Genomic DNA, 11,000 nt, shown 5'->3' on the forward strand with positions numbered 1-11,000 from the left:
CTCTGCTCCATATGTGTGGCGGGCAGGAAGCTCCTGTTGTGGGTGAGTCTGGTTCCCCCCCAGGGATGTGTGCAGGGCTTCATCTTCAAACTACTTATTTTAACAAGGGTTCTCTAAATCAACCACATACAGTACAAGCTTGATTTTGGAAAACTTAATATCAAAAAGTAGGGCCTGAATGCCTTATCTGATTTTCAACGTAATGTAAAAAACGACCAACATCCTAAAAGTGTATCATAAAAATGTGGATAAAACTTGAAAATGTCAAATTATGACACCTTGCAGGAAACCAAAACACATGCAAAGGGGCTTTCAGGTGGCCAAATGAAACACACCATTACTTGACTTAAGTTTCCGATTTCCCATGTTTGACCATCTTTGGACACATTTGGTAGACGTAAGCACACAACTCAAGAACAAATACAACACATGTCTACTTATGTAGAGATTGCACATATTATATCTTTAAGTTATCCCAGTATTACATCTTACCAGTGGGAAAGCAGGGAAAAAACCCAAACAAAAATATTAACTTGATAAAGGATGACTAATCAATGATCAAAATTAAAAGATTTTCTATCAACAAATAATTCAAATATCACATGTTTTTTGTTGTTGTCCCTCTCAGACCCATGCACTTTGGCAACATACAGGTGCAGAGACATGGAGACTGCCTTCAAATGTGGAGTAAGTAAAACAAAAAAAACCTCTCCTCTCTAAACACGGTTAACTTCTGAATGCTAAGTAGTGATTACCTCTGCTTTCTCTACACCACACAGACTGTTTTCTACTGTCAGAAATTTGCCTGGAATCGTTACAACACACTTTAAAATGTGAAAGTAAGTGGATTTCTACTAGAACTTACATTTGTGTTATTAAAAATAGAAAACACAGCAGCAGAAACATTTCTCCCTTTTCTCTTTTTAGGATTGGACTGATTTCAATGTTCCCATTGACGACCAAGATCTTTCACCAGCAAGCTGCAATTATTTCACTTATTGCTCGGCCCCTGTGCCATTCTCTATGATAAATAACCTTTCCAGACACTGTCACACTGATCGATATCTTGTGCATTTTTTGATTTTGCATCGCCTGCCGGAACTAGCTTGACAAAATATCATAAACAAGAAGGTGATTTGAATTGTAATGGGATTAAAAGTATTAACAAACAGATACAAAGCTCAACTCTAGGAAGAGAAAGTTGAATGATGAGGATATAAAAATGAAAGGTCTTCACAAATATTCTCTTTCCTCGACAAGATTTTTGTACCAATCTTTGTTATGTACATACAGTTTCATTGCTTTGTCTGCTGTTTAGTTTATTTTCGTAATCCTTCATACAGTCAGATGATCGCAGGAGAATTATCTGAATAAATGTTTATTATACAACACTATATATAACACACTTATATACATACTAATCACTTCATTCTTCTCCTCTTCTGCCAATAAACAGCTTAAAAATATTATTTTTGTCAGTGTGTGATTGTATGGGCAGCTGTTTGGTGGAAATCAATAACTGATACATGAAACAAAATGTAAGTACTGCAAAGTGAAGTGAATTTTTTCATACAACACAAATTATTTTACTGAGTGTAAAACAGGGCCGGATTGGGACAATAAGTCAGGCCGGGAATTATACACCCAGCCGGCCACTACCTGCTTTTTTGGTGCCATTTTGCTGGATTTATTTGTGAATATTTACAGCGTTGCTGCCCATAGTGAAAGCCCTAAAGTTTAAATCTACCCTATAATAATCATATGGACAGGGGTTACTATTTTAAAAAATGTGCAAGATTTGTTTTTTACATTTTGGAGTTAAATGCATCAATCTGGTGCACTTTGAGGGGGAAATAAAGAGACTAGATCAATGGAAACACCCTGATGAAACAGATCTATAAAAATGTTTTGAAAGTTGTTTATTTATTTTTGGTTCATTTATTGTTGTGAGTGTGTCCGTGCTCCTGAACCAGCCTCACCTGTCTACCCCCTCTCCCCCCTGCTCCTCTTTGAGGCAGCAGCAAAGACTAGTTTTAGCTCTCAACAAGTTTTAAAAGTTTACCTTTTTTCACCTATTTAAAATGTTTTCTTTTTATTCATGCATATTTTACTAATCATTCCCCCCTCAAATGGAAATATATGTTTACATAAATGGTGGTCAAACAGTTTGAGACCCACTGAGATAACTTAGACTAAGTTAACTATCTAAACCCTCGCGCTAGTGGAGCCTCGCAACCGTGCCGCGCCACACTATGCACTGCATAATCTCAAAGGTGAAGTCTGTGTGTAGAGTATGTTCTTAAAATTAAATGACCAGCATCCGTTTCATGATACAAAATAAAAAGCCAAAAGGACAGCTATTGAGCATAAAGAAGAGTGCAGTTTATTTTTAAATGGCATTGAAAAAGGAACTCAACAACAACTCAGACTCATCAGTGTGAATTGTTGAAGCAGGAGATTTTACCACATCAGTTTAGAGGATCGGGCCAGATTTAATTAGGCAAGGAGTAGGATATTTGGGGGATAAGGGCATTGCAGCAAAAGAGAAAAGGCACTTTTACACATTCAGCAACCACACTGAAACTTCATCAAGTTATACAAATTATTGAACAGTAAATAATGTTACCCAACCACAGGAGAGAATGTAAACAGGCTGGTTTCTCTGTACAACACCAACCAAGCATTTGTCTCGTCTGTGGAGGAGCAACAGGATGCAAACATATTGTTAAAAAATATTTGAGAGGTAAAGTTATTATAGTGAATGATCACTTTGTTACAAGCTTAATTAGAAATGCTCTCAGCCCTTTCTGTGTTGCAGTACACTCGAAGATCCACAAGGTGATGCTCGAGGAGCCAAACTGAATCAGTGACATCAGAGCAGAAAACAAATCTTAATGTGAGTATTATATGAGGAAACATTGCCACCTGGCTACACACTACGCGCAGCTCAGACAAAATACCAAACGTGATGATCTAAAGTTGAAAACCGACTTCACTCGGGCTTGCAGCTGGCTTAGCATTAGCAAATATATTGTGAAGATACTCATTCGAGAGTAAAGTCAAAGGGACGCATTGAAATGCATATACAGTGTATACACAACGTATTCGGGGTCAATCTGGCCAGGGTCTCTGGCACACATCACCCAACTTTATCTGCATTTCTGTCCTAAACCCTCAATAAAGCCAGGACTTATTAGTTAGCTACTAACTAATAACTTTAAAAAAAGACTTGTGCCATCCATTACGGTTTGGTATAAGAATGCCGTTTTAAAAACATAAATAAAGAAAAAGAAAAGCTGAATATTAATTTAGGAACTACTCTACAGTACACACAACATTGAAATAGAGACCTTTTCCACTTTTGGTAATTCTAAGAACCAATGTGCTGTGCAATTCAAGTTAAACTGAACAGTAGCATATTCTGACCCCCGTCAGCATGAGTACAACACCAACTGCTGGGAAGACCAGAGCAGTAATGTAATGTCTTACATTCACTTAGCCGACTGTGCAATGTGTGTCTGTGGCCTCATCTTCCGCCATACAAATCTACCTTTCACATTGTGCGCAAGTGAGACTAAAAGGTGTCAGGGAGCCACTATTTAGATAAAGAAATATTGTGGCACACATTAATCAGCTGTCCATCCTTACTTGTCCCACAGTAGTCAAAGCCATTTTATAAAACAAGATGCTGCCCTGGAATAAAGGCAGCTCCTGCCTGGAGGCGACTGAGCTGGGTTTCTCTGTAGCTACACCCAGAGTCGGCTCAGGCAGGGTGTGTAGTGTACCACGCCTTTATCTTGAAAACATTGACAGTTAAAAAAAAAAATGTGGAACATTCACATGAGATTTAAACCAAGAAAAAACATTTAAAAAAATGTAGCGATTTTATGGTGCAGTCCAACAAAACCAAAAGCAGCTTCTGACTTCTCTGTAAAACATCAGAAAGAAAATGGCCTGAAGGGACAGCACGAATGAGAAAATGATCTGATTTTATATCAAATCAAGTCATGTGATTGATCCTGTTTGTGCCAGCAGAATTACACAAACAAAGGGTGAGGTTATGAGGGGAACATGGCAGAGATTGTTTGCAATACTTGACTGCTTGTTACCAAACACAGTAAGGGGAAATTACATGAAGAAAAAAACTGAGCACGCCAACTGCCACTGATCACTACAGTGAGATCCAGTTTGAATAGATCCAGATAAAAGCTAGTAGTAAAAGAAATATCCTGCATTACCATGAATACTAGCAAATGCCCATATGGATCACTATGGAAATCTTTTAGAAATAAAGTTTAAATACATACCGCAGAGATCAAGTTATTCTATTCTTAACTAGCATTATCAGGGATATAGATGGCCATTATTGATTCAAAATGTGGCGAGCTGCCAGAATAAAAGATAAACAAAAGCTGGCAGCACTGCTCGAATCTGAACGCGCAATTCTTCCAGCATGGTTGTTCAACTTCATACATGCAACTCAAATACTCTTTATGTTTAATAGAGATGTGTACAATACTAACAGGTGGAGAAAGGGAATGGTCTTCATGACGTAGAAGCTGCGCTGATGTGGCTGTGTGTGTGAGGAGAAAGAGGGAGGAGGATGATAAAGGAGGATGAAGGAGGGAGTAGACGGGCACAGGTTTATCTGTAGTACACCTCGTGCCCGCTTAAAGATTAGAGGAAGGGGTTCAGTATTTCAGAGCCTTTGGCACCTCCCATGTAAAGAGGTCTCGACCAAAGTGCCCGTAAGCTGCTGTGCGCTGGTAGATCGGCATCTTCAGATCAAGATCCCTAAGGCAGAAATGAAAACAGTTTTTTTAGAGACCAAAAGTATGTGTGAAATGGGATCTTAACTAAACGAGAAATGAGACACCACAGGATACCTCACGATAACTCCTGGACGAAGATCAAAGTTCTTCATCACAATTTCCAGCAGCTCCTTCTCGCTCTTCTCGGACGTCCCATAGTGGAAGATGGAGACGGAGAGTGGATGGGCAATCCCAATGGCATATGCTACCTAAAACAGATGAACCCATTAAGATGTTTTTGTGAAGCTGGAGAGACATTTTAGATACTACTAGATAATACTTTAGATTAGATGCATATACAATACGTTTTTACACAACAAGGTTTCTCACTTTTTATTACATTCTTTATGCATTAGCATTACTAGTACCAACAGGAACTCTGTGATGGGGTAATTGGAGTAAACTGAGTAAACCATTACATATTTTATTCCACATGCCATAAGACAGTTTTTTGGGTGGGATTACTGTTATTGCATTTTTGGAAGCATCTATAAGCCTACATGTATGATTCTGTAATAAATCGATTTGGGGCAAGATGTCACTTTACTTTGCTGTACACTCACCTGGACCAACACCCGCTTGCAGAGCCCTGATTTCACCAGAGATTTGGCCACCCAGCGGGCAGCATAGGCTGCAGAGCGATCTACTTTGGTGTAGTCCTTCCCAGAAAAGGCTCCTCCTCCATGGGCACCCCAGCCCCCGTAAGTATCCACAATGATTTTACGGCCAGTAAGACCAGCATCACCCTGTGGGAAGAAAAACAGGAGTTATGAACATTTATGACAAACACAACTTTCATGTTTTATTCACTTTTTAAAGTGCTCTTGTCTCACCTGTGGTCCTCCGATGACAAAGCGTCCGCTGGGCTGCATGTGGTAAACCGTTTCCTCGTCCAGGTAGCCACTAGGAATGACCGCTTTCACCACCTGCTCCTTCAGACATCTGCGCATCTCTTCCAAAGCGATAGCCTCATCGTGCTGCACAGACACCACAACGGTGTGAACACGCAGCGGCTGCATGGCGCCTCGATCCTGTCTGTACTGAACAGTCACCTGAGGGGAACAACAAACACAATAAAGAATAAGATTAGATAATAATACATTTATTGGTTTACTATTTTATTGTCAATCTCAATCTGCAAAGTAAATGATCAAATATGTTTGCTGTTACAAAAATGTTAGGCTGTAAAAACTTGCATGGAGGGCAAAATTCAACCAAGGTGTTTTTTCAGGAGACGCAGTGCTTAAAACCAATTAGAGTCATTGGGATCATTTATGAAGTGCCATAAAGCACCCCTTTTACTTCCAGTAGCCAATCTTATCCCACCAAAGCAAACCTAGGGTACGCACTGCAAATGCATATATTAAGTCTATACCACATTTACTTAAGTTTGCCATAAGTGATGTAAACACACCATTGTAAATGATGTGTTATTTCTTTGTCCTACCTGAGTTTTGGAATCAGGCCGGAGCCACGGCAGCGTCCCATCTCGGCGCAGCTCAGCCATCTTGGCATTGAGTTTGTGAGCCAGGACGATAGTGAGCGGCATACACTCCTCAGTCTCATCAGTGGCATATCCGAACATCAGACCCTGTGAGAGGTGCAGTCACAAACCACAGCATTAATAGAGTTCAGAAAAACATTATAAACTTTGTAACACCACATTTATGGCTACAGTTAACCGGTTGTGGATCATGCTCAAACATAAATCTAAAAACCCTCTGACCTGGTCACCGGCTCCCACGTCCTCCTCTTTGCGATCCATGTGAACGCCCTGAGCAATGTCGGGGGACTGCTGCTCCAAAGCCACCAGCACATTGCAGGTCTTATAGTCAAAACCTGTAGAACAAGACCGTGAGCCTCAGTAAACTGTTTCACATGACAATCCTCACCAAGACCCTTTTAAATGTTTACTTTTATTTAAAAACTCTGATCACTCATCATGTTGACCATATCATTGTGTATGTTTGTTTATTCAAAAAGGTTTAATGTCAGGTAGCCAAACCTGTTTAAGACTATCAGTGTTTTCTTAGCTGCTATATTCAAATTCAGAAGTCATTCGCTCAATGTACCCTTTTTCAGTTTTCACGATGCAAAATTATAGTTTAGTATATAATATCACCGGTAGTGGACAATAACTAAGTACACTAAGTCAAGTACTGTACCTAAATACAATTTTGTTGTAGTTTTACAATTTTGCAGCTTATAATTGTTGACTTTTTACTTAAGTATGGATATTTGTCAGGGACTTTTACTTGTTGGAAAGTATTTATAGACTGTAGTATTTATACTTTAAGTAGATCTGGATTTTTTGTACAATACCGAAAAACATTCATTTTGTGGGATGATCGCAGTCCAAAATAACTTGAATTCTCGCTACATATTCTGACAATACTGCTACAATACGAAACGAGGACATTTTTAGGGTAATTTGATACAATCCTATGTGTAAATCTAAATACTCACATATTTTAAATAACTGCTATAGTTTAGGAAAGAGGTTTTAACTGTTACTTTAAAACCATACCTTTGGAGGAGTCGTCATACCCAATGTGTTTGATTGTTTCCCTGACAATCTTCTGGTAGTCAACGCTGGCTCTGGAGGTGATCTCCCCAGCCAGCAGGATCATCCCCGTCTTAGCAACAGTCTCTGAGGACACAATGACATACAGTGGATGAGAGTCTAAGTAAAACAGATCATTAAGGACAAGGTGGTGAAGGTTGTCAAAGCCAACAAAGATTTCACTTTCGTACCACATGCTACTTTGGCATCAGGGTCTTGTCTGAGGTGTGCGTCCAACACAGCATCACTGATTTGGTCACAAATCTTATCTGTAAATAAACACAAGGACATTCAGTTTTATATGATACAAAACAGTAAAGCAGGAAACTTGTTTTTGCCTGAAAAATACTTTGATTGTTATTTCCTTATCAAGCCAGTTAGCCAATTAGGTTTCAGTGAAAAGACTGATAAAATAATTGCTACAGCTGTATAAGGAATGTTTGCCTTTTTCCTTCCACAGCTCCTTAATTCCTAAACCCTTTGAGGCCTTCACTCTCTGACATGTACTGCAATAAACCCCCTAAACCCCAATTCGGGACTAGTGTGACAGCATTTCTAAGAGGATCGAAGCAGTTTGAATTTATTCCAAATAAGTAAGCAGAGTAAATGTACACTTAAACACAACTTTAGTAGATATATCTTTAGGTGCTTCTATGTTCCTGCAACTATAAACAATGTGTGTGACTGTGTTACATCCACAGATGACCAGAAGCGCCTGCACTGCCTATAATTAGGACTACTGGTAAGCCTATTAACAATGAAGCGTGCCCAACTTAGGACGGAAACTGCAGCGTATTGTACAAGCTGCTGTAAAATGTTCTCAAATTGAAACGCAGTATGCTGAAGATGTACAGTAGGCCTACTGTTATTTGCTTAGTTTTTATGAACAGTTTTGAAGTTTAATGGATACTTTGGAGGCCGAAATGTGTATAGTTCAGCCTCACTGACAGCACAGAACCACATACTTAAAGGTTTCCGAATTACCATAATGCTTGATCGAGTTCTAAAAAAAGGCTTCATCATAGAGAACATTGTTCACGTACGTTTTGATGTGGACCTGGTTCAATTTAATCTAGATTTAGGCCTTTAAAAAGAAGTGAAATCTCCTCTTTTTTTTTTGCATGTTCACAAATACGACAAAGACTTCATAAGTGGAATATGTATCTCTTGCTATCTGTGATAATCTAGTTCAGTGAAAGTATGGACATTTTTGTAGGAGACCTCGTTCAATGTGGTCCAGGTTTTGGCAAAATAAAAAACACGTACTGAAGTCTTCCCTTTTTAGTATTATTCATAACAGAATATAGGTTTGACAAAGTTGTAAGTGGGTTTCAGACAGCATAAAGGCTTTACCTGCCTTTCTAACATGCTTTCACAACAGTATGAGACACAATGTAACTTCTCATTCAGTAAGTAAAGTTTACACACGCAGGAGAACCAGAAGCTGGGAATCTGAACGAAACTTCAGCGTGTTAGCTTAAACAGTTAGCCACCGTTTGGTTAGCATTCAGCTACGACGCTCCAACTTCATTCCATAAGCTGGCAACATTGCCCCAGCATTTATGAAGTATGTTGTAACTTCATGCCTCAATTACATGCAGCTGGGCCACTTAATATACACTTGTTAACGGTGACGACATAGAGGAACAGAGATGATGCGCAGGGTACTTATTGGAGAGCTGACACACAACAACACGCTGAGCTACGTTAAGAGTAACAAGCAACGTGACCTTGTTTGAGAGGCTAACAGGGTGCTATCAGGCTAATTATTATACAATAAAGGAAAACTACTTCCAGGAATGCAGTTAATATACATTAAAAACTTACCGGGGTGTCCCTCTCCGACTGATTCAGACGTGAAGAGGAAGCAGTCTTCATCAATGTGCGAGTTGTTATGGAAACCGTTCTGATAGCCGTTCATTTTACCCAATAAGCAGGCGGGAAGCTAACAAGCTAGCCGTTCAGTTAGCAGTTTTAGTGAAGCCGTGCAGGGTTGTTAGAGCCTTTACCTGGATCTGCTGCTGTCAAACACTCAGTGAGCACGCTGCTTCACGTGTATCCTCAGCAGGGTGTAGTGCAGATTGAGTCAGACTGTTGCCTAAACAACTTCTTCAGGCCCTTCTAGTCATTTCTCTGCAGCCAATGTTGTTGTTGAGCACACACCATGTGGTGCAAATGGGCGTGCTCTAATTTAATACATTGAAAGTCCCTCGGAGTAAAAAAATTCCGGGAAGTGACGTTTAAGCATCCTTCTACCATGCCTTCTACCTTGACAGTGGTGTTTAATATTTGTAGTTTTGCTTAAAGGTAGGGTGGTTAATTCACTTCAGAAACACTTGTTATATTCCATGCAATGCTCTTAACATCCCGATAGCAATACATTAAATGCTTTGACAATAAATACACAAAAAATTCATCTGTGGAAACCGTGGCGCTATAAAGAGCACGAGCAATCGTCTTTGTGGGATACGATCGGACCCTGAATGCATGAATATTGCCGTTGTTTTCTTTGTACATCACCTCCTTTTATACTTTCCCAACAACAATAAATAACTAACACTGTTATCTTCTTGAATAAAACGTTGTTTTTCTAACATGCCTCCATGAGGAACCAATAATCTTAGAAAAGTCTCAATTAATTGAAGTGAATAAGGGACGAATTTAAATACTACAAATCTGTATCTGACTCAATGAATGCAAACATATGCATTTTCGCTCAAACCTTAAAAGCGTCCTCTATAAACACCTTTTCATCCGTGCTCGTCTAAATTGTATTAAATAATAAGGTCTTAGTTCAAATGCATGTGCTTGGGAAGTAATGATCATACATACAGGATAAATAAGAATTAGATTTGTTGTTTGAGTATTTTTGTCAACGAAAATGTTGAAATAGTTTAGCTGTTAAAGTGTTTTAAACATTGTATCCGTATAAGCTTATAAAAATGTATTTGGGACAAAGAGATGAATTAAAAGCAAAGTTACTATACATAAATAAATAGAGGTAAATCATTTGAAAAGGTTTAAAGGTTAAGCTGAAGAGATTAACTTAAAGGTCTTAAAGTCAATCAATACACTGAGTCCATGTTTAAACACAAATACACATCTTGTTGGAGTATTTGTCCAATAAACAGTATTGGCTCCGTTTACTCTTTTTGTTCTGGTTTTATTTGCACACTCACACAATTAAATGTCATTTCCATTAAGCAAAACAAACAAATGAGTACACCCACTCACTGACTCCGTAGAACAGGGGTTGTATTCACAAGGCTGCGAGGAAAAAGAGCATTGATCTAAGATTACTGTTCAAGTCACAAGGGCACGTTTACATTTCATTACTCTGAGGACGTAAAATGCTCCTTTTTAGTTTACTTTTAAAATGTCAAGAATACAGACCAAGAACTACAGAGTTAAAAGTTTAAAACATCTGGTCCAAAAAAATGCGTGTTTCACACATTTCTGTTTTGAACACACACACACACACACACACACACACACACACACACACACACACACACACACACACACACACACACACACACACACACACACACACACACACACACACACACACACACATGAACAACCACATATACACCCACAAACACACACTTTCAAACACAGACACA

At 39.0% G+C, this 11,000-nt stretch overlaps 1 protein-coding gene and 1 long non-coding RNA gene across 3 annotated transcripts; one reads left to right on the plus strand and one right to left on the minus strand.

The window, feature by feature from the left end:
• Nucleotides 1–1,469, plus strand: LOC104942915 (uncharacterized). The gene is made up of 4 exons (XR_798060.1): nucleotides 1–42; nucleotides 629–687; nucleotides 780–839; nucleotides 928–1,469. It is a non-coding gene; the product is annotated as an uncharacterized lncRNA (long non-coding RNA).
• Nucleotides 1,470–2,360: 891 nt separating this feature from the next.
• On the minus strand, nucleotides 2,361–9,527 carry LOC104942916 (S-adenosylmethionine synthase isoform type-2-like). Of its 2 annotated transcripts, none has more exons than XM_010768228.1 (9): nucleotides 9,384–9,527; nucleotides 7,566–7,643; nucleotides 7,339–7,461; nucleotides 6,538–6,650; nucleotides 6,259–6,402; nucleotides 5,645–5,863; nucleotides 5,375–5,557; nucleotides 4,887–5,020; nucleotides 2,361–4,794 (listed from the first exon to the last, which is right to left on the minus strand). In XM_010768228.1, exons 3-9 carry the CDS (start codon nucleotides 7,439–7,441, stop codon nucleotides 4,692–4,694), a joined length of 999 nt encoding a protein of 332 aa, XP_010766530.1. In that variant the 5' UTR covers nucleotides 7,442–7,461; nucleotides 7,566–7,643; nucleotides 9,384–9,527; the 3' UTR covers nucleotides 2,361–4,691. The 2 variants fall into 2 exon arrangements, with proteins under 2 accessions (XP_010766530.1, XP_010766529.1); XM_010768227.1 differs by having other exon boundaries at nucleotides 9,202–9,527.
• Nucleotides 9,528–11,000: the final 1,473 nt, after the last annotated feature.

This window comes from Notothenia coriiceps, unplaced genomic scaffold, assembly GCF_000735185.1.
Source record: "Notothenia coriiceps isolate Sejong01 unplaced genomic scaffold, NC01 NC01_scaffold00005438, whole genome shotgun sequence".
Taxonomy (NCBI): domain Eukaryota; kingdom Metazoa; phylum Chordata; class Actinopteri; order Perciformes; family Nototheniidae; genus Notothenia; species Notothenia coriiceps.